Source organism: Schistocerca nitens, chromosome 2 (assembly GCF_023898315.1).
Source record: "Schistocerca nitens isolate TAMUIC-IGC-003100 chromosome 2, iqSchNite1.1, whole genome shotgun sequence".
NCBI lineage: Eukaryota > Metazoa > Arthropoda > Insecta > Orthoptera > Acrididae > Schistocerca > Schistocerca nitens.
The window spans coordinates 777,215,363-777,241,591 of record NC_064615.1 but is presented as its reverse complement, the minus strand read 5'-3'; the positions used below and the strand labels follow the sequence as shown (position 1 = coordinate 777,241,591).

The 26,229-nt window shown below is 41.1% G+C and overlaps 1 protein-coding gene across 2 annotated transcripts in view; it reads left to right on the top strand.

Annotated features, from left to right (window-relative positions):
• LOC126237023 (serine/threonine-protein kinase mTOR) overlaps nt 1–26,229 on the top strand; it is a 281,416-nt gene that overhangs the window by 172,992 nt on the left and 82,195 nt on the right. For both annotated transcript variants that reach the window (XM_049946767.1, XM_049946766.1), the window contains 4 exons: nt 6,354–6,484; nt 13,723–13,927; nt 14,899–15,070; nt 21,698–21,878. In XM_049946767.1, coding sequence (XP_049802724.1) covers nt 6,354–6,484; nt 13,723–13,927; nt 14,899–15,070; nt 21,698–21,878 — 689 coding nt within the window. The remainder of the gene's footprint in view (nt 1–6,353; nt 6,485–13,722; nt 13,928–14,898; nt 15,071–21,697; nt 21,879–26,229) is intronic.

The following is a 26,229-nucleotide window of genomic DNA, read 5'->3' as shown; positions in this document are numbered from 1 at the left end:
CTTTAGACTTATCATAAATAAACAGCATTTTACAAATGTAAATATTTTGTATGAAATGTTTCTTTAAAGGTTAACATGTAACAGTTTTCCAGAAGGAAAATAAACAAACCCACTGAAGATAACACACCTTGTTCACGGTCTTACAAACTGCAGAGTTGAAATGCAACTTAGACAAGTCACACTTTTTTCAGCCACCCATTGTGTATTTGGGGTTTAAGATTCCTCAGGTTGGTGTTAAGCGATAACATCATTATTTTGATGCTGTCACAGCTCTTCTTCATCCTACCGGTGTCAAAGAACACCAAGCATTTTTAGTTAAAATTGCATATTATCACAAATTCATTTCGGGTGAGGCACGTTGCGCCATCCTCTGCACGAGCTGCTCCACAAGAACATTTCTTTTCAGAGGACATCAGCCTGTGGGCGCATGTTTACGCTTTTGAAATCCAAATTACATTCTGCTTCTTGTTTAGCTACTTTCCATTCTGGCCACCAACTGGTTTTGGCTATGGATGTCTCTCAGTATGGACTCAGGACCATTCTCACACATTGATATGAGGATATTTCTGAATGCCCTATAGCTTATGCATTAGGAACGCTCAGCTCTGCTCAGCAGCACCAAGTTGAAAAGAAAACACTTGCTATCATCTATGCTCTCAAAAAGTTTCATGTGTTCTTGTATGGGTCTGAGTTCCACTTCATTACTGACTGCAAGCTTGCTTTCTTGCCCAACAAAGTGGCACATTGCCTCCAGCGATGGGCTTTGTTTCTGTCTTGCTACATCTATGAAATACATTTTTGGCCTACCACACAACATGCCAATACCGATGCACTGCCGTGGCTTCTGATGGGATCGGATCCTACTTTTGAACAAGATGAACTCTTTTGTTTTCATGTAGATATTTAGGTGCATTGTACAGTGGAAGGGTTTCTTTATCGCAGGCTCCCAGATCACAGCCACTGTCACTACCAATATGTATTTGTGTCAAGTTGTTCATCTTGTTCAGCACGGTTGGCCCGATAGGCCTCCGGGCAGGGATTCTGATCCTTTATGTATCTATTTTGCCCTGCATACTGCCTTTCAGTATTTGATGGGGGTGTTCTAACTACAGATAGGCCATTGTCCAGTGTTCTTCTGATGCCCTGGGCGGGATGTGCTCCAGTGCCTACCTTAGGGGTCTCCTGTACCAAGTCATTGGCCTGTCAGAACATGTTTTGGCCTGGCACCAATGACAGCATACTCTCGATATGCTACCCAACAGGCAGTGCCATGGGCAGTGCTCTCTCAATGTGCCACACTGCAGTGTCTGTGGGAATGCTTCCTTGCTGATTTTCTTGGACACTTCCTCAACTTTTACTGGATGTTGGTTGGAAATACTTTCTCTAAATTTCCAAATGTTATCCACTGTCCTCTTATGTCAGCCACAGCCATGATTCAGGTCCTCTCCAAACATTTTTCTGTTGAGTGGTTGCCTAATGTGCTTGTGATGGGTATTGTTCTGCAGTTTGTGTCTCAGTCCCACCAAGATTTCTGAATCTGCCAAGGCCTTCACCATGTACTGCTCCTCTTTTCCACCCCCTTCTAACGGCAAGGTCAAACATCTAGTCCGCACTTTCAAGGTTCAAACGACGTAGTAAATTGCAAACTCTTCCACAATGGGTGCCTTGACATGCTTCTTGAGTTCCTACAGATTTGCACCGATGGGCCATGGAGTCTGGACAAGATGCTCCATTGTCATCAGTCATGCATCCTCCTACATCTGTTCATGCTGCTCCACCAATGGTCGTCAGCGTATCCATTGTCTCAGGTCATCCCTGGTTCCACAGTCTGGGCTCTGTGGTTTGGCTGCAGAAGGAAGTGGATTCCAGCCATGATCCACAACTGCCATGGCTGTCACCAGTGAGGGGGGGGGGGGGGGGGGTAGAATGTCATCATGATTAGCTGTATCTTTGTGCCTCGGCAAGGGCCAGGGGTCTGCACCGCTGCCTTTGTCTTCTCCCTCACTACCTGTCCAAGCCTCAGGCCTCGTGGGGTGTCTCTGCTGCATGAGCAGACCAGCCCTCCTTGTAATGTCACTGCCTCATGCCACTCCTCCATTGTCTGGCTGCCTGGCACATCTGCTGGCCTTTCCCACTACGACACTGCCGCCAGAATTTTCTCTGCCAGCTGGGTCATCGCTGTCAAGTCCAGGGCCTTCAGGTCCTTCACCATACGTGTCCTGGCACCCTCATCTTAGTGGCTGCCAGCTTCATTGTCGGCACTGTTCCACAACATCGAGGTCCTAGACGCTGAAATTCTACTTGTGCTATTGTCACCAGTCCTCTCATACTGTATTTCACAGGGGGGACAGCTGCTGTGCGTGTGCACGGATATGCCGCTTCTGCCCATACTCACCTGTTCCAGCCCGGAATCTCCTTGTGCTGCCACTCTCATTGCCTGCAGCACCTGCCGCAGAGGCTATAGATGTTTCTTCAGTCACCCTGAAATCTGCATCAGAGGAGCAACCTTTCCCCATGGGGAGAGGGGTGCTATAATTCTGTACGCAGTACCTGGATATACTACCTGGATATACGCCATGGCACCAGGCCACCAGCACGCTACACTTGCACTATGTGATCAAAAGTATCCGGACACCTGACTGAAAATGACTTAAAAGTTAGTGGTGCCCACCATTGGTAATGCTGGAATTCCATATGGTGTTGGCCCACCCTTAGCCTTTATGACAGCTCCCCTCCTGCAGGAATGTGTTCAGTCAGGTGCTGGAAGGTTCCTTGGGGAATGGCAACCAATTCTTCACGGATTGCTGCACTGAGGAGAGGTATCGGTGTTGGTCGGTGAGGCCTGGCACAAAATGGCATTCCAAAACATCATAAGGTGTTCTATAGGATTCAGGCCAGGACTCTGTACAGGCCAGTCCATTATAGGGACGTTATTGTCGTGTAACCACTCCACCACAGACCGTGCATTATGAACAGGTACTTGATCGTGTTGAAAGATGCAATCACCATCCCCAAATTGCTCTTCAACAGTGAGAAGCAAGAAGGTGCTTAAAACATCAATGTAGGCCTGTGCTATGATAGTGCCACACAAAATAAGGGGTGTAGGCCCCCTCCTTGAAAAACACGACCGCGTCATAACACCACCGCCTCTGAATTTTGCTGTTGGCAGTACACACACTGGCAGAAGACATTCACCGGGCATTCACCATACCCACACCCTGGCATTGGATCGCCACATTTTGTACAGTGATTCGTCACTCCACACAATGTTTTTCCATTGTTCAGTCGTCAAATTTTTAAGCTCCTTACACCGAGCAAGGCGTCATTTGGCATTTACTGGCATGATGTGTGGCTTATGAGCAGCCACTCAACCATGAAATCCAAGTTTTCTCACCTCCCGCCTAACTGTCATAGTACTTGCAGTCGATCCAGATGCAGTTTGGAGTTCCTGTGTGACGGTCTGGATAGATGTCTGCCTATAACACATTACGACCCTATTCAACTGTCAGTGGTCAACAGACGAGGTCGGCTTGTATGCTTTTGTGTTGTACGTGTCCCTTCACATTTCCACTTCACTATCACATCGGAAACAGTGGACATGGGAATGTTTAGGAGTGTGGGAATCTTGCCTACAGATGACACCCGATCACCTGACCACGTTTGAAGTCCGTGAGTTCCGTGGAGCGCATTCTGCTCCCTCACGATGTCTAAAGACTGCTAAGGTCGCTGATATGGAGTACCTGGCAGAAGGTGGCAGCACAATGCACCTAATACGGAAAACATATGTTTTTGGGGGTGTCCGGATACTTTTGATCACATAATGTATAATTGTCCACCAACAGTACCTGCATGGGCTGGGCACCAGATGCCTTCTGCATTGGTTCATAGGACTTCTGCGCAGGGCACATCAGCTGGCACACCGTCTACCGGAGTTCTGCTCCTTATAATGACAGTGCAGCAGGCACTCGTTCTCAGATATGATTTTACCATTTGCTTGTATCAGCTTCTATGTTTGTTGTTCATTTATATTTGAATAAATAAACTTTGGTTAATTGTGGCTGCACTATTATTTGTCTTGCATTATGACATATACATATTTTCTAATGAGGATGTAACAAGTGCTGTGCAATATACATATTTTCTTATGAGGATGAGGATGTAACAAGTGCTGTGCAATGATATGTGGCTTATTTATTCAGCAAAGTGCACTTGTTTCACAAAACACAGGTGTGATACTGAAAACTAAATCCAGGTATAGTCAAATTTGAACTTTAGGTTTACTATACCTAGTAAACCTTGCAAAGTTCAAGTCCCTCATAGTGGTCAGCATATAAATAACACCCAATCTCAGTATCTGAGCATTGATCAAGAACAACATGCAAGTGGTTCTTCACTAGATGTGTTGGCATCTTTATTCCAAGTTGGAAGAAGCTGGCTGTTACCACATGGCGGTATGTGGCACTGGGAGGCATGTTCTTTCCTTGTAGCACTACATGCATCATAAACACAATGATTTGTGTGCCACTGGCAATGAGACTGAGCAAACCCAGTTGCATGTATTGAGATTGGAATCTCTGGATACTTCCCCCATGAACCATGGACCTTGCCGTTGGTGGGGAGGCTTGCGTGCCTCAGCGATACAGATGGCCGTACCGTAGGTGCAACCACAACGGAGGGGTATCTGTTGAGAGGCCAGACAAACATGTGGTTCCTGAAGAGGGGCAGCAGCCTTTTCAGTAGTTGCAGGGGCAACAGTCTGGATGATTGACTGATCTGGCCTTGTAACATTAACCAAAACGGCCTTGCTGTGCTGGTACTGCGAACGGCTGAAAGCAAGGGGAAACTACAGCCGTAATTTTTCCCGAGGACATGCAGCTTTACATGCAGACATGGAGAGCTGCATCAAACCAGTCTCAGGACTGAAGACCACAACAACACAACAACAACAACATCTCTGGATACACCAACAAGGTTGTAAAATGACTCTAAAAATTATATTCTGGTGCAAAAGATTTTCTAGAAGTTTACTGCAGGCATAAGGTATGTACCCAAAAAAATTCTAAGAGGGCCTGACTGGTTACTTTGCCTATAATTTATTTGTTTTTCCCATGTCTATTTTTTTCTTATGTCTGTTGATAATAATTTAATGTTACTTGTTATGGACACAATATTCTAGTCCCATGAAGAGAGAAGTTATTGGTATCACAACACAGTAAAGCAAAGTTATTGGTTCAAACATTGATTGAAACTCTGGGCTGGTATATGGATCATTATTACCTAATTGATTGCTAGTCAGTGAACAGCCACAAAAAAAAAGAAGAGGCATTCAGAGAGAGCCCTCCTTCAGGACCAACAGACACATAAATAACAACTGTTGTTACTTGATTCAGCCCCAAAAGGCACAAAATTTAGACGTCCCTTTAGTGAAATAGGTATTCTTAAAATTTCATAATAGTGTTAGAGATATTGAAGCAAGGATTTCAGCAGCTGATAGTATACAAAGCTACAAGTATTTTTCTGTGGAGTTAATGCTTATAACATTTATGTTTACCAAGTTATTGCTTTATTTAAGTCAAGTTGTTATGGCATACAGTAGCACATAAAAAGAGAAGTACAGGACATTATGCATATTTACTTATACTTTTGTGAAACATTTCACTGCAGACATTGAAATTATGTTGTATTACTTTAATTATATTTTGACAAGCTATCAAATATCATTAAAAGCTATTCAACTGCAAACTGTTATTTGTTTAACCCATTAGTAACAATTTTGATCTCATGATAAGGATTGAATGACACACCTCTCACCTATTTTCATCTACAGGGTGAGCACCTAAGTTACCTGAGATGGTTTTTTGTTTCCTTTTTCTGTACTCTTTAGGTACAAGCAACACTTTTTAACATCCCATGCTGTGAATTATAATCTTTATCCTTGTTGCTAATCATTGTAGAATGGGTTTTTCTATCTGCCTGTTCTTTCAATAAGCAGCATAATGTTCATAAATTTCATACAAAAATTTTGTTTCAACCTGAATCTGAAGCTTAGAAAGTTGATTGCAACATTTGTACTGGTAATTGATTAAAGATAAATTGTAATACATATTACTTGTGAAATTAACAATGAAAAAGTATTTGGCCCTTTTTTGCATTTTCCCCTACCCGTCTGTTGGAAGCAGCGGTCAGTGGTAGAGAAAGTCAATTTCGTACACCAGTGGAGCAACATTTCTTCTTTTACTACTTAATGTAAAGGTGAATAATGATCTGCCTTTCTGGCAGTTATTCTAGGCTTTGCCCGATTTTCTATTTCTGTGTACAATTGTGTCTACTGAAATATTTACTTTGTGTTTCAGTTGCACGTTTCTCCAGCCAATCTGCAACGCGCCTGGACTGCAACAAGGAGAGTATCAAAGGATGACTGGTTAGAATGGCTTCGCAGATTGAGTATTGAGCTTTTGAAAGAGTCACCATCTCCAGCTCTTAGGTATATACTAGAAATATTAAAATCTGTGCAGCTGTGCACATTATGTAAGAAAAGGGAGAAAATATTTAATGCCACTTTTGAAGCAGTTAATGCACTTAAAAGAATTCATTGATTGTTACAATTCACCGTATAACGAAGATATTGAGTCGCAGATAGGCACAACAAAAAGACTCTCACATTCCATCCTGGATTTGCCATTGTTTCATTGATTGTTAATAACATCATTATTTCAAACAGTGTCTCTTTTAACATTTGTAACTCTCATATTAAGTTGTTCATTAATAAGTTAAACAGCACAGTATCATCAGCAAATAGCAGATAACCTAGTCTGACTATTGAACAAATTCAACTTTAATGCCAGGAATGTGTTTTTGTTGTAATGTGACGTAAAAGAGTCATTATCAAACTAAAACTTTAGGCTGTTAATAAACCATTCTTCATGACATCCTTCCTCATAGAGATGCTAGTCCTGCAATGTTGGGTAGAGAGACTGTGGAAGACATGGTGATATTCTCTGCTCAAAGTTTCGCATTTGTCATTGATTGAAGTTGGCAGTGTATGAGGTCTAGCATATCATACAGATTAGTCAATGGAGGATTTCTTTTATACAGATGTGATTGTATTACGGTTTACTACTATCCTTCAACAAAAACGCAGTTTGGTTTCAAAACCAACCTGCAAATGCATGAACAAGGATTTTGTATTTTATAGTAAGAACTTTAATTTTAAAAATGAGAAGTTACATTATTTTTAATTGATTTGCAGGTTTGTGACATTAGTTACAGAATCTTTTATCTAATAGCATCTTTAAGGCATTTATTACATCTATCACATCCATAGCTTAACAAAATCATATTCACTTAGGTTCTGATTAATCAGCTAAAAAATTCAAATTCAAGATCATGTTATTCACTGTTAATTTCACAAGTGATGTGTGTAATAATTTAACTTTAACCCTTTGACTGCTGAAGGCTTGGTGCGCTGAGGCGCCGCAGCCTGTAGAGTAATCCGTCTACCTGCACTGCGTGCCTGTTTCTCGGAGCCACCGCCGGGACCGGATCGGCCCGCTCTGCTCAACCTGCTCTGTGCTGAATATTTTTTGGCTGAATACGACTTGTGCGGAACCAGTATGAATTTTTAGCACCTTTAAGCTGTAATATCTCAGGCAATAGTTTTTGTAAAGAAATAAAATGTGCCCATCTAGTACAACTTTATGCGTTCTCTTAAGAATAATAATGAAAAGAATTTTATGAGCCATATTGAGCCAGAAAATTGTAGGTAAATCAGCCAAAAAAATAGGCACCCGAAAAAATTTTGAAGTTTGGCTTCTTGCATCTCCGGAACTAATGCTATGACGAACGTTAAACTTGGCATGTAGTAACCTAAGAACACAAGGTTCTTAAATATAAAGTTTCATTTCCATAGCACTTTTCAGTACTGAATGAATTAAGCACAAAACTGAAGATTTTGTAACAACATCAAAAGTATTTTCATTCTGGTTTTGCTAAAAAACTATGCTCCATAAAACATACCAAGCTGTACAACTGGAATGAAAGTTGAGCGCGAAAATCAGGCCTGAAAACAATTTAAACTTCGGGTTAGCATGTCTGGTAGTGTGAACGCATGATGAAAATGAAAAAATGGCTCTGAGCACTATGGGACTCAACTGCTGTGGTTATCAGGCCCCTAGAACTTAGAACTACTTAAACCTAACTAACCTAAGGACATCACACACATCCATGCCCGAGGCAGGATTCGAAACTGCGACCGTAGCAGTCGCACGATTCCGGACTGCGCGCCTAGAACCGCGAGACCACCGCGGCCGGCTGAAAATGAAATTTAGAGTGCAATAGATTGACTGCACAATGATAAGGAATAAAAATTTTTATTCCCCTACTATTTTCCGATAATCTACAAATTAGTTGAGAAGGTTTTGATTTTTATGAAAAGATGAAAGAAGTATGTATTCGATACTTCTTTTTCAAATACTGTTTTCCGTTAATGCTTCAAAGCCAGTCTCATTCGAACAACAAATTTTAAGCCCCCCATCCTCCCCAGCACAATGAGTTTAATTTTCAGTATTGGCTAACAACAGAGGCAAAGTAGCAAGAAAAATCGCACTTATAAAATAGTTTTAACTTTGGCATTTTGTTTCTCGTTGATCAAAGGTGTTTAAATCAGTTATGGAAAACATGTTTTGTACAAGTAGGCTGAGTGTGATCTACATTTGTACTACTAAGGATAAAAGAATATAACTGTCCAAGTTACGTGTTAATAATTTAAATGTATCGTACGTAGAGATTAATGTATAGATTTTGTTATACTGGCGCAATGTGCTCGGCGTAATTATATTTGCCACAGTACAGATATTGCATAATCTCAGTCACCAAGTCCGTTCATTTGCCAGTAAACTGCTACATATGAAGAAGTCAGGCTTCGTTTGAATAATTTTACACCTGTTGCATCTATTTCCCATCCTTCTTTTCGATCCGGACTTTGGACCAGCGATTAGTAAAGGACCAGCGATTAGTAATGCTTCTTTGTATGATAAGTCCCAAAGCAGGGTGCAACACGTAATGGAACATTGCTAGTTTTGCACTGGTATATATCTCCCTTACAAGAGGAAGGTGAAACTCTGCGAGTGCCATTTTTTGCCCTGTTACCGACCAGTTGAGAGTATTTCTTATGCCGTTTCAGAGTCTTACGCACTGATCCCACTGAGCTCAGTACCATGTCACCACGGTCAGCTGCACCCATACTCTAATTGTAATCTACAATACATTGCGGTTTCTTTATTTTTTCGCCAGTATTTCTGTCAGTCTTCTCTGTGTCAACCATTTGTGTTGTGTGACTTGTGGTCATTATGTATACCTCTCTATTATCGCACCAATTGATAGCAAGGACCTTTTCACTGGACCTAAAATCAGTTTCTCCTCGTTTTAATTTCTTCTGCAGTTTTGGCATGGCCGGTTTTACGAACAGTGCCACGTGCAGGTGTTACATGGTTGTGAAGCAAGAGGAACAGGCCCAGGCTGGATTACCAGTTATCGACATATAGAATATGACCCTGTTCCAAATATGGTCCCATAAGAGTTTCCACTATGTTGCCACGTTCTCCCACCACTACGTTGCCACGTTTTCCCACATTGTGGAACCCAATTTCTGTTGTTGCACCTGTATACACTGAAATATACCCTCTCTGACAGTCACACAGTACAAATGTCTTTATTCCAAATTTACTTCACTTGGTTGGAATAAATTGCTTAAAATATAGTGGTCCTTTGAACAGCAAGAGACTTTCATCTATAAAAAGCTTGTGATGTGGGCGAAATTAATTACGAAATGTCTTACAAACTTTGTCAACAATCGTCCTAATTTTAAATTGGCTGTTGCCTCCAGTACTTGCAGAGTTATCACTGAAGTGTAACATTCTCAGAAGTAGACAAAAACAGTCTCGGGACATAATTTCGCTGAAAACTGGTTTGTTCAAAAGTGTATCTCTGGACCAATAATCACTTAATTTTAACTTCTTAACTTGCGCCAATAGAAGGCAAACAGCAACAAAACAATACATTTCCTCAAATCCAGTGTCTTTCCACTTTGACAGTTGAGAATTCACAGATTCTGTAGTATTTTCTCTGGTGTAAACGTAAAAACGATTTGTTTCGTCTGCAATAAATTGCAACAGTTCTTGAGACATAAATATCACAAAAAATGAAAGAATGCTTGGGTCAGTATCTAATTGAAATTTGTATCCTAAACTCGAGTCATCGAAGTAATGGTTTAATGGCTGGAAATCGGTTTCTTTCCAGTCAAATGTGTCACTTAAGCATGCTCTTTTCTGAACTGTTTCACAGTCACTTTCTGATTCCTCAGATTCGGAGTAACTGCTGACTGTAATTCTTGCTCTCCCCTGTGATGTAAAGGGGACTGTTAGCAACGTCAAATAATTCACACTCACTGTCACTCTTAGTGAGCATATCCAGGATTTCTTTATCTGTGCAACCACGGTGACGTGACATTTCTCACATAGAAGACAAGAAAACTAATGAAAATACAGGAATTTAAGTCGAATTCTGCAAAGAGTGAACACAGCAACAAAGATATATGCACTCTCGAACTACGCAGTCAGACCACTGAACAGCTACTAGAAGAGCAGGGCAGAAAGACAGCTCTGCATGTATACATGTCCATAGTGCTCAGGTAGCTGTGACTCAGTGCACCTAAACTCGTCCCTAATGGTGGGAAGGCTCGTGGTGCGGACACGTAAACACGTCCTTAATGCTGTAGGGAAGACCCAAGGCCGTGTGTGTACATGTCAGGCACACCAGGGGAATGGCGAGGCATGATAAGCTAACATGTCCGCAGCAGTCAAAGGGTTAATGGAATTACCAGTATAATCATTTCAATCGGCATTCTAAGTTTCAGATTGAAATTGAGACAAAGATTGGCATGAGTGATGTTGTGAACATCATGTGAGATGTCAATCCCAGAGCTAGACAAATCAAAAAAGAAGAAATTCTATGAGGGTGGAGAAATTAAGAAAACCATGAACACAACATTAAGTCCATACAGAAAGAACTGATGCACGAATGATGGGAGTGGAAAAAAGTATAAAGAAAATGTGTTGGCAGCGAAGAGTGATGTTGAATACATGAATATCTGTCATCAGTTTGCATTTCAACATATTTTGAAGCTAAGCTGTGAATAATACTTCATTTCTAGTGATGGTTTGTATCACAGAAGTTCACCAAGCGAAGTGGTGCAGTTGTTAACACACTATAGACACATTTGGGAGGATGACAGTTAAAACCCACATCTGGCCATACCGATTTAGGTTTTGTGTGATTCCCCCAAATTGCTACATGCAAATGTTGGGCTAGATCCTGTGAAAACACATGACTGATTTCCTTTCCCATCCTTCAAACAATCAGAGCTTGTACTCTGTCTCTGACGACCTCAAGGTTGTCTGCTTCTGTACTTTATTGTAAATCTTTTTATCTAAATCTGAAATTTTTTTAACTGCAAACCCATTAGCTAAACCAACCTGTACTATTGTATTAATTTCTTTATTAACTGTGACACTCTCTAATCATAACTTTGCCACCCAATAGAACATGAAGAAAAATACACACATTATTGTGCAGCTGGGTGACATGAGTCAGTCATGATAATTAGGTCCATTGTATGTGGCTTATGATAAATTGTCTGTATTCAGTTTTGAGTCCACCCCAAAATTTGCAGATCTAGGAAGTTCAGTAAACCCTCATTTTGAAATTCAACTGAAAATGGCTTAGTATGGTAGATGAACCAGTAGAGAAAATAAACCTGCTTCATGCATGCAGACATAAACAGTATAAATAAAAATATCCATTTCAGGGACAATATTTATTTAATTTTTCTATTCAGCTCACCATAGAAAAAGAAACACACAAACAAATATAACAAAATGAAATAATGAGTTTTTGGCAGTCCCCATGAATCAGTTTTCCTTCTCATTCCATCCGGTAAGTCTCCCCGACCCGGGGTTCTGGGTTACTGTACCAAACTCTACCCCTTTTTCTAAACCTCTCCAGTCCTTTTCCTTCACCCCTCTTCCTTTCCCTTCAACCCATCTACCGGAAGAAGGATCCGGTGGCTCCAAATGCTTGCAGAGTAAAATCTTTTTTTATGTGTATGTTCTCCTGCCACTGCTTGGTGAGTAGATTTTTTATCTATCCAGTTACATTATAAACAAATATAGTAGAGAGAGATACTATAATAAGCATAATTTTACATCTACAGAAAACCAACAGCAACAGGTACAATTATACATGCCACACGGAAACACTGAGAAAACCACAAACTAGTAGGTTTCCAACATACAATACATCTGAACAAAATCCCACTTGGTGGAGAAAACGATGAAAAAGAATTAGAAACAATACAGCTCAGAGACAAAAGCAGTGTATGTAGCACGCAGATAATGCAAGAACTCAACTACAAAATCAAAACAAAACTAACGAAAATTGAAAATAAACAGAACACAAACAACACAGATATTCCTGTACACCCAAACACACAGAACGGGAACACCCATGACATGACCAACAAAAAGAAATGATGACATAAAGACACAAATTGACACACAGAACACCAGATGTACTGAAGAAACAAGGATTATACACTCCAGTCACATTTATAAACACCAGTGGAACAATATGACAAATACCAAGGAGCCGACGTATGTCAGTTAGAATGTCAAGACTGCAAATCCATCTACCTGGGAATCGACAGGCATACATTTCAAAGCTAGATAAAAGAACATATAAGAAGCTGGAAATACGAAAATAGCCACTCCAGCTTTGCTGCACACCTTATAAAGCTAGGACATGAACCAATATTACAGGAAACTTTCACATGCAAAGAGCTCATGCAATGTACAAGAAAGTAACAAATGACCAAATCAGTATAAGTAAAAACTCATTGGCCAATAACAAACAGAGATGTAGAACATACCCAGACTAAACAATAACTTAAAAAATATGTGTGCCCATTGCAAACAAACAAAACAAGATTAAACAATACAGACACTACAACACAAACAAAAGATGAAGGAAAAACACAGAGTGACAGTTGGCAATACTACATACAGTAAACAAACCAAAACAAAACACAGTGAACAGTGGAAGTTAATTGAAACATGCTCATAAAATGCCAAAAATCGGACATGCTGTGTACGAAACTAAGTACATCTCCTGGATGGCACATATGCACTAATAAGTCCACAAATCTTAAATGGAAAAAAAGGTCATTTAACCTCACAAAACTTGTGCTACAAAAAGTTGTTTCGCACCTAACAGCAAAAGACTAACAAAAACCTGTAATGAAGTAACAAATCTATAATTGCTATGTGAAGCAATTGTTATACACAAAAGAAACATATATTGCAGGCCACTGAAAATGATTCGCGTATAAAAAGGAGTGAAAACAGTCTTTCATTTAGCTGCAGTAAACAAATCACTTTCTAAGAATATAGAAGTAACTAAGGAATGCCAGAAAAAATAAAAATGAAAGTAATTAAGTGTTTAAAAACATCAAGAATCATAATTGTGACTGTTTTGATATATACTTTGAATGTGTTCTGAGAAATATTTCTAATTTTATTTGACATAGGCTGGATACAGTCATCAATATCTGACAGAAAAATGTGCTTGCTACAGTGTATCATTTGTTTTTCTTTTTTTTAAATGTTTCAGATCATGTTGGGCTCTGGCACAGACATATTCTCAATTACCACGTGATCTTTTCAATGCTGCATTTGTCTCCTGCTGGACTGAACTTAGCAAATCACTACAGGATGAGCTAATTCAGAGTTTGGAACAGGCTCTTATGGTTCCAGACCTTCCTGAAATAACACAGACTATTCTGAACCTTGCAGAATTCATGGAACACTGTGATAAGGTATGTATCTTCATTTAATCAAAGATTCAGTATGTGTATGAATAAAAATTTTGTGATTGGCTTTGAAATAGAACCAACACAGATAATAATAACATAAATGATGCCACTTTATATCGAGCACTGAATATTTTACACATATTTTTTCCTCTGTCACTATGTGAAGTAAAAAATGACTATTGCTGTACTAGTGGTACTTTGATAATATTTTTCCTCTGTCACTATGTGAAGTAAAAAATGACTATTGCTGTACTAGTGGAACTTTGATAATGCAAATACATTTTGGAAGACACCCAGTATGGCTTAGTCTTTGTCTCTTCAACCAGCAGCAAAATTTCATGTCAGATTGGAGGAATATGTCAGTGATCTTTGGTGTGAACTCCAGAATACTGCAACAAACATGCTACATATTTATTTTCCAAGAAGACTGTATGGGGTGGCAAAAATTCACGCTAATTCAACAGCAAAAGCTGAGTTTCTTTCCAGATCGAAGCCGCTGACTTAAAAAAAAAGACAGATTCAAAACCAGTTTAAAAACAGCAATGCAAGAAATATTCAATAAATTTGGAAGCAAAACTTAATTTGCCAAAACTTTCATAGCGTCAAGCAACAGGTGGAAATATCCTAACCACTTATTTGTTGGTCATACCAGAAATGAAATAAATGATAAAGAAGTGAAGACCAAAATACTAAATTCTATTTTTTGAAAATGGTTTATTAAGTAATGTAGCAGTACAGCTTTATCATATTGTTATTCACACTATCATCACATACGTTTCGTGCAACTGCCACTTTTACCATCTTATAAAAGCATTTTATGAAAATCAAATATCCATTTCTGGCATTGTATCATTATATTTCCATTTACTCAAAAGTATCTGTTTGCCATTTAAATGTCTGCTTATGGTAGATAAGTGAGTATTCTTATGTGAATTATTTGTGTATATTATTATCAAAATTAATTTCCTCTTCAGGGTCCATTGCCACTGGATCCACAGTTGTTAGGAGAACGTGCAATGCACTGCAGAGCATATGCAAAAGCACTTCATTATAAAGAGGATGAGTTTCACAAAGAACCAAATAACCAAGTATTTGAGGCACTTATCTCCATTAACAACAAACTACAACAGAAAGAAGCAGCTGCAGGTGAACTATTAGTGCAGTAGTTTTTAAGCTTTGCATCTGTCTTCATTATATAGCATATTATAATAAATACTAGTGCTGCTATTACTATTTGATCCTTGCAAATTTTTTGCACTCGATCCTGATCAGTCATCAATAGTAGTATCAAATTATAGCCTCACTATAAAAAATCAACATCATTCAGTACAATATGGTTTACTCAAAACATGTAGAAAGCATATATTGTCTCTGTTTTACCAAACTTCTTTTTAAAGAATGTTAGCACTTATATTGTGATCATTGTTAAGTTTTTGACTGTACATGTCTTCAGCACTAATGTAAATATCACTGAACATGCGATCTGGTCAGTTGTCCATGTGAAAAATAGGTACTGGTAAATGCAAACCTGCCCTTTGAAGCATTTGACCTTATGCTTTATTAATGGTCATAGCAAAAGCATTCGCTATGACCATTAATAAAGCATAAGGTCAAATGGGGAATCGTTGTCTCATCAATGGAAAATCCAGGATGGATTGTAACAATATTATGGGGAGGAAAGTTGCCACTCACCAAATAGCAGAGATCTTGAGTTGCAGATATTCACACTTAAAGCTTTTGGCCAATGGCCTTTGTCAACAATAGACACACCAATGCGCACACACACACTCATGCAAACGCAACTCACACACACACACCTGCAGTCTCAGGCTACTGAAACCGCATGGTGAGCATCAGCACCAGTGCATGATGGGAGTGGCGACTGGGTGGGGGTAAGGAGAAGGCTGGGGCGGGGAGGGGGAGGGATAGGATGGTGGGGATGGAGGACAGTGAAGTGCTGCAGGTTGGGCGGCGGGCAGGCCCATCGCAGAAGCTCTACCCAGAGTCCTTCTCTCTACTCACCCCTACCACTCCCCGCCTCCTGCCTTCTACATGCTTCCTAAAGTCCATAAAGCTAACCACCCAGGATGCCCCATTGTGGCCGGTTACAATGCCCCGCAGAGAGAATCTCTGCTCTCATAGACCAACACCTTCAACCTATTACCTGGAACCAACCCTCCTACGAAAGATACCAAACATTTCCTCCACCGACTCTCCACAGTTGTCCCTTTACAATACGGTGCCCTGCTCGTCACTGTTGATGCCAGCTCCCTGTACACTAACATTCCTAATGCCCATGGCCTTACCGCTATTGAACACTACCTTTCCCAATGCCCGACGTATTCCAAACCAACAACCTCCTTCATAGTTGCCATGACCAACTGTATGCTCACCAACAATTACTTCTCCTTTGAAGGCATTACCTACAAACAAATCCGGGGTACGGATATAGGCACCTGCATGGCACCATCCTATGCCAACCTATTCATAGGCCATCTAGAGGAATCCTTCCTAAACGCCCAGAATCCTAATCCCCTCAGCTGGTTCAGATTCATTGATGACATCTTTGCAATCCGGATTGAAGGTGAGGACACCCCATCCACTTTCCTCCAGAACTTCAACAACTTCTCTCCCATTTTCTTCATCTGGTCCTACTCAACCTAACAAGCCACCTTCCTAGATGTTGACCTCCACCTCGAAGATGGCTTTATCAGTACCTCCATTCATATCAAACCTTCTAACCACCAGCTATACCTTCATTTCAACAGCTGCCGTCCATTCCATACCAAGAAGTCCCTTCCGTACAGCCTAGCCACCCGTGGTCATCACATCTGGAGTGACAAGCAGTCCCTCTTGAAATCTACCGAGGGTCTCTCTGAAGCCTTCACTGACCGTAATTATCCTCTCAACCTTGTAAAATAACAAATCTCCCATTCCTTATCTTTCCAGTCTCCCACCACCTCCCAAAGCCCCACCGTCCGACCACAGTGGAGCATTCTCCTCATGACTCAGTATCACCCAGGACTGGAGAAACTGAATTACATTCTCCGCCAGGGTTTTGATTACCTCTTGTCATGCCCTGAAATGAAACATGTCCTGCCCACTATTCTTCCCATCCCTCCCACAGTGGTATTCTGCCGTCCACCAAACCTACACAATATACTTGTCCATCCTTACACAACCCCTGCTCCCAATCCCTTACCTCAGGGCTCATACCCCTGTAATAGACCTAGATGCAAGACCTGTACCATACATCCTCCCACCACCACCTACTCCAATCTGGTCGCTAATGACAACTATCCCATCAAAGACAGGGTTACCTGTGAAACAGTCATGTGGTCTACAAGCTAAACTGCAACCACTGTGCTGCATTCTACGTAGACATGACAACCAATAAGTTGTCTGTCCGCATAAATGCCCACCAAGAAACAAGTGGACCACCCTGTTGCTGAACACGCTGCCAAACATGATATCCATCATTTCAGTGACTACTTCACAGCCTGTGCCATATGGATCCTTCTCACCAACACCCGTTTTTCTGAAATGCACGGGTAGGAACTTTCCCTGCAGAACATCCTATGTTCCTATAACCCTCCTGGCCTCAACCTTTGTTAGTTGCTGTCCTCAGCCATCTGACCTCTTCCGTACTCCCATTCCAGCACTACACAGCCTTCATTCCACCACCACACCCAGTTTTTTTCTTTTCATTTATTATTTTATATTTATTTCTCACTATTTCTCTCCTTTTCTGCTATCCACCCCCCCCCCCCCCCCACTCCCTGCCTCTCCCCTGCCCACCGCCTAACCTGCAGCACTTCACTGTCTGCCATTCCTACCATACTACGCCTCACCCTCCGTGCACCAGCCTCCTCCTTTCCCCCACCCAGTTGCCACTCCCATCATGCATTGGTGCTGCTGCTCTCAGTGTGGTTTCAGTTGCCTGAGACTGCAGGCTTGTGTGTGAGTTGAATTTGCGCGCGGTGTGTGTGTGTGTGTGTGTGTGTGTGTGTGTGTGTGTGTGTGTGTGTGTCTATTGTTGACATAGGTCACTGGCCGAAAGCCTTAAGTGTGAGAATCTTTTTGTTGTGCCTATCTGCGACTCAGCATCTCCGCTATATGGTGAGAGACAACTTTCCTTCTCATAATAATGTGATAACAACATGTTTCTTTAAAAGCAATTGATAAGGTGGTAAACCAGATGGATTTAAAATTCTATGGGTACAACTGAATGTTGTTTATTTCTTCAAGTTGTGCAGAATCAATACTGATGTAAGCCATTGCCTCACTATATAACAAATTGAAAGTGACATATTTATTAACTGTTGTACAATCATCATTTTTTTAACATAGAATCACCTTGGAATAGAACTGCGAAACATTTTGTTCATTGATTTCTTTGGCACTGAATATGGTGGTAATAAAATTATCATAAATACATTAACAATGTTTAAGAATTTTGATATGGCATTGAGGTTACTAAAAATTCTATAAAGTAATGAAGAATTAAGTTATAAAAAGAAATATGCACTGTAGACTAATGGTATTGAGGTTAGGAGAAATGTAACTTTATGTTGCAAATATTGTAAAGTAATTATGAACTAAAAGTTAAATAAATAAGTATAAATTAAATATAATAGAGGGAAACATTCCATGTGGGAAAAATATATCTAAAAACAAATATGATGTGACTTACCGAACGAAAGTGCTGGCAGGTCGATAGAAACACAAACAAACACAAACATACACACGAAATTCTTGATTTCGCAACCAACGGTTGCTTCGTCAGGAAAGAGGGAAGGAGAGGGAAAGACGAAAGGATGTGGGTTTTAAGGGAGAGGGTAAGGAGTCATTCCAATCCCGGGAGCGGAAAGACTTACCTTAGGGGGAAAAAGGACGGGTATACACTCGCACACACACACATATCCATCCGCACATACACAGACACAGATACAAGCACTCGCACACACACACACATATCCATCCGCACATACACAGACACAGATACAAGCAGAAAATGTCTGCTTGTGTCTGTGTATGTGCGGATGGATATGTGTGTGTGTGTGCGAGTGTATACCCGTCCTTTTTCCCCCTAAGGTAAGTCTTTCCGCTCCCGGGATTGGAATGACTCCTTACCCTCTCCCTTAAAACCCACATCCTTTCGTCTTTCCCTCTCCTTCCCTCTTTCCTGACGAAGCAACCGTTGGTTGCGAAAGCAAGAATTTCGTGTTTCTGTCGACCTGCCAGCACTTTTGTTCAGTAAGTCACATCATCTTTGTTTTTAGATATAAGTATAAATTAATGATATGGTTATAATAGAGGGAAACATTCCACGTAGGAAAAATATATCTAAAAACAAATATGATGTGACTTACCAAATGAAAGTGCTGGCAGATCGAAAGACACACAAACAAACACAAACATACACACAGAATTCAAGCTTTTGCAACAAACTGTTGCCTCATCAGGAAAGAGGGAAGGAGAGGGAAAGACGAAAGGATGTGGGTTTTAAGGGAGAGGGTAAGGAGTCATTCCAATCCCGGAGCGGAATGTGTGTGTGAGTGTATACCCGTCCTTTTTTTCCCCCTAAGGTAAGTCTTTCCACTCCCGGGATTGGAATGACTCCTTACCCTCTCCCTTAAAACCCACATCCTTTCGTCTTTCCCTCTCCTTCCCTCTTTCCTGATGAGGCAACAGTTTGTTGCGAAAGCTTGAATTCTGTGTGTATGTTTGTGTTTGTTTGTGTGTCTTTCGACCTGCCAGCACTTTCATTTGGTAAGTCACATCATATTTGTTTTTAGATATATTTTTCCTACGTGGAATGTTTCCCTCTATTATAACCATATCATTAATTTATACTTATATCTAAAAACAAAGATGATGTGACTTACTGAACAAAAGTGCTGGCAGGTCGACAGAAACACGAAATTCTTGCTTTCGCAACCAACGGTTGCTTCGTCAGGAGATTTGGAGTGGACCAGGTGAATCTGATGGAAATCCACCTCCAAATCCCATGCCACTTTCCTTGACGTTGACCTCCACCTGTCCAATGGCCAACTTCACACGTCCGTCCACATCAAACCCACCAACAAGCAACAGTACCTCCATTATGACAGCTGCCACCCATTCCACATCAAACGGTCCCTTCCCTACAGCCTAGGTCTTCGTGGCAAACGAATCTGCTCCAGTCCGGAATCCCTGAAACATTACACCAACAACCTGACAACAGCTTTCGCATCCCGCAACTACCCTCCCGGCCTGGTACAGAAGCAAATAACCAGAGCCACTTCCTCATCCCCTCAAACCCAGAATCCCCCACAGAAGAACCACAAAAGCGCCCCACTTGTGACAGGATACTTTCCGGGACTGGACCAGACTCTGAATGTGGCTCTCCAGCAGGGATATGACTTCCTCAAATCCTGCCCTGAAATGAGATCCATCCTTCATGAAATCCTCCCCACTCCGCCAAGAGTGTCTTTCCGCCGTCCACCTAACCTTCGTAACCTGTTAGTTCATCCCTATGAAATCCCCAAACCACCTTCCCTACCCTCTGGCTCCTATCCTTGTAACCGCCCCCGGTGCAAAACCTGTCCCATGCACCCTCCCACCACCACCTACTCCAGTCCTGTAACCCGGAAGGTGTACACGATCAAAGGCAGAGCCACGTGTGAAAGCACCCACGTGATTTACCAACTGACCTGCCTACACTGTGATGCATTCTATGTGGGAATGACCAGCAACAAACTGTCCATTCGCATGAATGGACACAGGCAGACAGTGTTTGTTGGTAATGAGGATCACCCTGTGGCTAAACATGCCTTGGTGCACAGCCAGCACATCTTGGCACAGTGTTACACCGTCCGGGTTATCTGGATACTTCCCACCAACACCAACCTATCCGAACTCCGGAGATGGGAACTTGCCCTTCAGTATATCCTCTCTTCTCGTTATCCGCCAGGCCTCAATCTCCGCTAATTTCCAGTTGCCGCCACTCATACCTCACCTGTCTCTCAACAACTTCTTTGCCTCTACTCTTCCACCTCGACTGACATCTCTGCCCAAACTCTTTGTCTTTAAATATGTCTGCTTGTGTCTGTATGTGTGGATGGATATGTGTGTGTGTACGAGTGTATACCTGTCCTTTTTTCCCCCTAAGGTAAGTCTTTCCGCTCCCGGGATTGGAGTGACTCCTTACCCTCTCCCTTAAAACCCACATCCTTTCGTCTTTCCCTCTCCTTCCCTCTTTCCTGATGAGGCAACAGTTTGTTGCGAAAGCTTGAATTTTGTGTGTATATTTGTGTTTGTTTGTGTGTCTATCGACCTGCCAGCGCTTTTGTTTGGTAAGTCTCATCATCTTTCTTTTTAGATATATTTTTTCCACGTGGAATGTTTCCCTCTGTTATATTTAAGTATAAATTAAGTTAGAGTAGTGAACAGTGCTCATCTGTGATGATGACTATTGGTGTAATTCAGTTTATTTGCACGTACAAATGCTTTCCTAAAGAAAGTAAACAACTACAACCACTGTTGTCATAATAGTAAAATTAGATTGTCAATAGATGGCACCTTCTAAATTCTTGTGTATTTTTAGTCATTAGTGGTGAACCAAATCCTGAAAATGATATATCAGTCATTAATTTTGATTAAGACATATGGGAGATATGGTGTACCAACAAAAAACACCACTGAGAAATGATAAGCATATATGATTATTATTAATATTATTATTATTATTATTAGTGTTAATGTAATATTGATCTTTGTTTTTTTTTTCAGGTCTGCTTGAATATGTGATGAATCACCAGGGTGCAGACCTCAAAGTCCAAGAGAGGTGGTATGAGAAACTACATAACTGGGAGAAAGCTCTTATTTCATATGAAGAGCGTCTAGATGAATGTCCTGGTGATGTTGAGTTAGCACTTGGGCAAATGCGATGCCTCGAAGCCCTTGGTGAATGGTGAGTTGTTTAAGGATGTATTCTCTGTCTGCATTTTCCTGCTGTAGCAGGAGTGTATTGTGTGTGGTAAAGTAAAATGAAAAGAATAGCTCAGTAGAGAAATAAGAAATTATATGTGTAACTCAGTCAATGAAAACCAAAGAAGGATGAACAACAGAAGTAATTAGTACAGTTGCAAATCTTTGTACGGTGGTAGGAGAGAGTGTCATGAACAACATATTAAAAAGAGGATGGAAAAATCACAGACTGAATGGTAGAAAATCAATGATTATCATTAAAAGAAGTGGATTAAGAACAAATTTGAAAAATGTGTACCATGTTTAAGTGAAGTAGAACCCTATTAAGAGATTAATTGTGTAGATGCGTGAAGGATGGCAGATCATTGTGTTGTGGTCATGCACATACTTCCTTTGTAGGTCTGCAAACTGAAGAGCAAGCAGGTGGGTCCCTACTCTCTATACCCCACTGTGTCACAAGAAGCAACTATAGGGTGTTTCACAAAGTTATACAGAAGCTTCTGCGGCTCACCTTATCAATCACTGCTGATAGTTTGTATTTATACCTGGGGGGAGGGGGTGGGGGTACTTTCCACAAAGTGCATTAACATTACATGTTATATGGTTATGATCACTAGTAATACTAACACAAGAAATGAATGTGGATAGATTCTATGTAAATCTCTGCACAATGTTGTACACTGCTAGAGGGGAAACTTGATTCTTAGTCATCCTGTATTGCAACTATAATGTTCCTATCGGAAAGGCAACATCACTTACCATGAGCACTGCTCACTTTTAGTTTACAGATTGATTATTATACCTTCTCAGCATTTCCTGTCAAGTTCTCTTATGTGAGTAGGCAAAAGAACTTCACTGTACTCAAGTTTATATAATGGTGCTGTTTTTAGTGTTACGTGAGTACTTATTTCCAATTGTTAAGTGAGTTTTTATGTAAAATACATTCCTACAAGCAGTGGTTAAGAAGTGTTTAATTTATTGGTGTGATGTTGCCAGTGACCTAGACTGTGTTGGTGAGAAAAGGGTGGCATTGGTAAATATGCCACTTTGCTGCTGTCTTTCATTGACAGTGTATTGTATAGCCGTGTGACCATGTTATATTCACTTGATTTAGAATTAGTGAGTGACCAGAAAGTTACTGCACTTCCCTCACCATAACTTGTGTTAATGGTAGACTGTGTAATTCTTACACTCAGGAATTAATGGCACTTATAGAAATGGGCTGCACTGAGTGGAGGCTCTTTCCACACATCCACAGTATATCTTGCAAGGTAGATGTGAATATGTTATTTGCAGTGGACTGATTATGTTCAAGTCTAGGCAGTAATCTTCTCTAATGCATTGCGTGACTTATGTTTAAATATCCGATGTTCCACAATACCGAAATGACCTACTTCTGCTGCAAAGGGAGCCAGTTTAAGCACTGGGCCTCTTCATATGTGGGGAGAGAGCTGAGGCTGGGATGATCTATTTGGTACCTACAGGGTGTTTCAAAAATGACCGGTATATTTGAAACGGCAATACAAACTAAACGAGCAGCGATAGAAATACACCGTTTGTTGCAATATGCTTGGGACAACAGTACATTTTCAGGCAGACATACTTTCGAAATTACAGTAGTTACAGTTGTCAACAACAGATGGCGCTGCAGTCTGGGAAACTCTATAGTACGATATTTTCCATATATCCACCATGCGTAGCAATAATATGGCGTAGTCTCTGAATGAAATTACCCGAAACCTTTGACAACGTGTCTGGCGGAATGGCTTCGCATGCAGATGAGATGTACTGCTTCAGCTGTTCAATTGTTTCTGGATTCTGGCGGTACACCTGGTCTTTCAAGTGTCCCCACAGAAAGAAGTCACAGGGGTTCATGTCTGGCGAATAGGGAGGCCAATCCACGCCGCCTCCTGTATATTTCGGATAGCCCAAAGCAATCACACGATCATCGAAATATTCATTCAGGAAATTAAAGACGTCGGCCGTGCGATGTGGCCGGGCACCATCTTGCATAAACCACGAGGTGTTCGCAGTGTCGTGTAAGGCAGTTTGTACCGCCACAAATTCACGAAGAATGTCCAGATAGCGTGATGCAGTAATCGTTTCGGATCTGAAAAATGGGCCAATGATTCCTTTGGAAGAAATGGCGGCCCAGACCAGTACTTTTTGAGGATGCAGGGACGATGGGACTGCAACATGGGGCTTTTCGGTTCCCCATATGCGCCAGTTCTGTTTATTGACGAAGCCGTCCAGGTAAAAATACGCTTCGTCAGTAAACCAAATGCTGCCCACATGCATATCGCCGTCATCAATCCTGTGCACTATATCGTTAGCGAATGTCTCTCGTGCAGCAATGGTAGCGGCGCTGAGGGGTTGCCGCGTTTGAATTTTGTATGGATAGAGGTGTAAACTCTGGCGCATGAGACGATACGTGGACGTTGGCGTCATTTGGACCGCAGCTGCAACACGGTAAACGGAAACCCGAGGCCGCTGTTGGATCACCTGCTGCACTAGCTGCGCGTTGCCCTATGTGGTTGCCGTACGCGGTCGCCCTACCTTTCCAGCGCGTTCATCCGTCACGTTCCCAGTCCGTTGAAATTTTTCAAACAGATCCTTTATTGTATCGCTTTTCGGTCCTTTGGTTACATTAAACCTCCGTTGAAAACTTCGTCTTGTTGCAACAACACTGTGTTCTAGGCGGTGGAATTCCAACACCAGAAAAATCCTCTGTTCTAAGGAATAAACCATGTTGTCCACAGCACACTTGCACGTTGTGAACAGCACATGCTTACAGCAGAAAGACGACGTACAGAATGGCGCACCCACAGACTGCGTTGTCTTCTATATCTTTCACATCACTTGCAGCGCCATCTGTTGTTGAAAATTTTAACTACTGTAATTTCGAAAGTTTGTCCGCCTGAAAATGTACTGTTGTCCCAAGCATATTGCAACAAACGGTGTATTTCTATCGCTGCTCGTTTAGTTTTTATTGCCGTTTCAAATATACCGGTCATTTTTGAAACACCCTGTATCATGCCATGAAAAATATTTCAGCTGTTGATTGTGGACAAAATTTTAACATTGTCGAATACTAATTGACAGGGTGTTACACTTGGAACAGGCTCTCCAGTGTAGTAGACAGCTCCAGCTGTTGAACTTTTTGACGTAATAGTTCCCTTAATAACTGCAAATAAGTACTCAGCTAATAAGCTTAAAATAACTCCATTGTATAAATGTGAGAAATGTTAAAAATTGACCTTTAACTGCTCCCCTTCCCCAGCCTCACACCACACCAGTCAGGATTTCTAGTATGTTGTTCATGGCACCCCATCCTGCCACTGTACAAAAATTTGTGACTGTGTGATTTTTTCCCCAATTTTCCGTCATTGGCGGTACTGCTGTAAAAATAAGCTGATTCAAAAATTCCTTCTCAGAAACACAAATGTCTTGTCTCAGAATTGTAAGCAGTACTTAAGATCAAACATGATGAGCAGTAAGTAATTGTGAGTACTATCCTACCACTCCTGATAATTCTATTCTCATTTATATTAAACACACTTTTCCTGAAGCTGTGTTGGTAAATTGTTGTTTTCCTTCTGAAATTGTAGTACATGCAGTCTTTTGCAGAATTCCTGCAATAAAATTTGTTTTCTTTCCCTTCACCTGAACAAACAAAATAAACTGTGGGGCCCTTAAATCCACTTCACTTGTTATGGTCCAAGGTTATTCTCCTTGGCATTTCTTCTGCTATTCATAAATTGTTGTTTTGGAATTTGTGTTGCAGTCCATTTAGTTTTGTTTCATCAGTAATTCCTTGTTTTATTTATGTAGAATAAATGTATCTTAATCCAGAGATGACATTCTTCTATTCTTTAGCAGAATATATACTGCAATTAATGTTTGTGACAAGTTCAAAATTTGTGCAGAACTGGGTCTAGGAGGTATGACGTGCAGAACTGGGTCTAGGAGGTATGATCTGGGAAGCTTATCTGACTTCTACAGTTGTATCTCTGTATGTAACTGTCAGTCACAGGCAGATATGGATATCCCAATCACTTCTCCATGTGAAATCAAGAAACTTCGTGGCAGATTAAAATTGTGTGCCAGACTGAGACTTGAACCTGGAACCTTTGCCTTTCATGGGCAAGTGCTCTACCAAATGAACTACCTGATCAGAACTCATAACCTGCCCTCACATCTCCATTTCCGCCAGTACCTCATCTCCTTGCTTTGAAATGCCCTGGGTTCAAGTCCCAGTCCGGCACACACATTTAATCTGCTAGGAAGTTTCACATCAGCACACACGCCACTGCAGAGTGAAATTCATCCAGGAA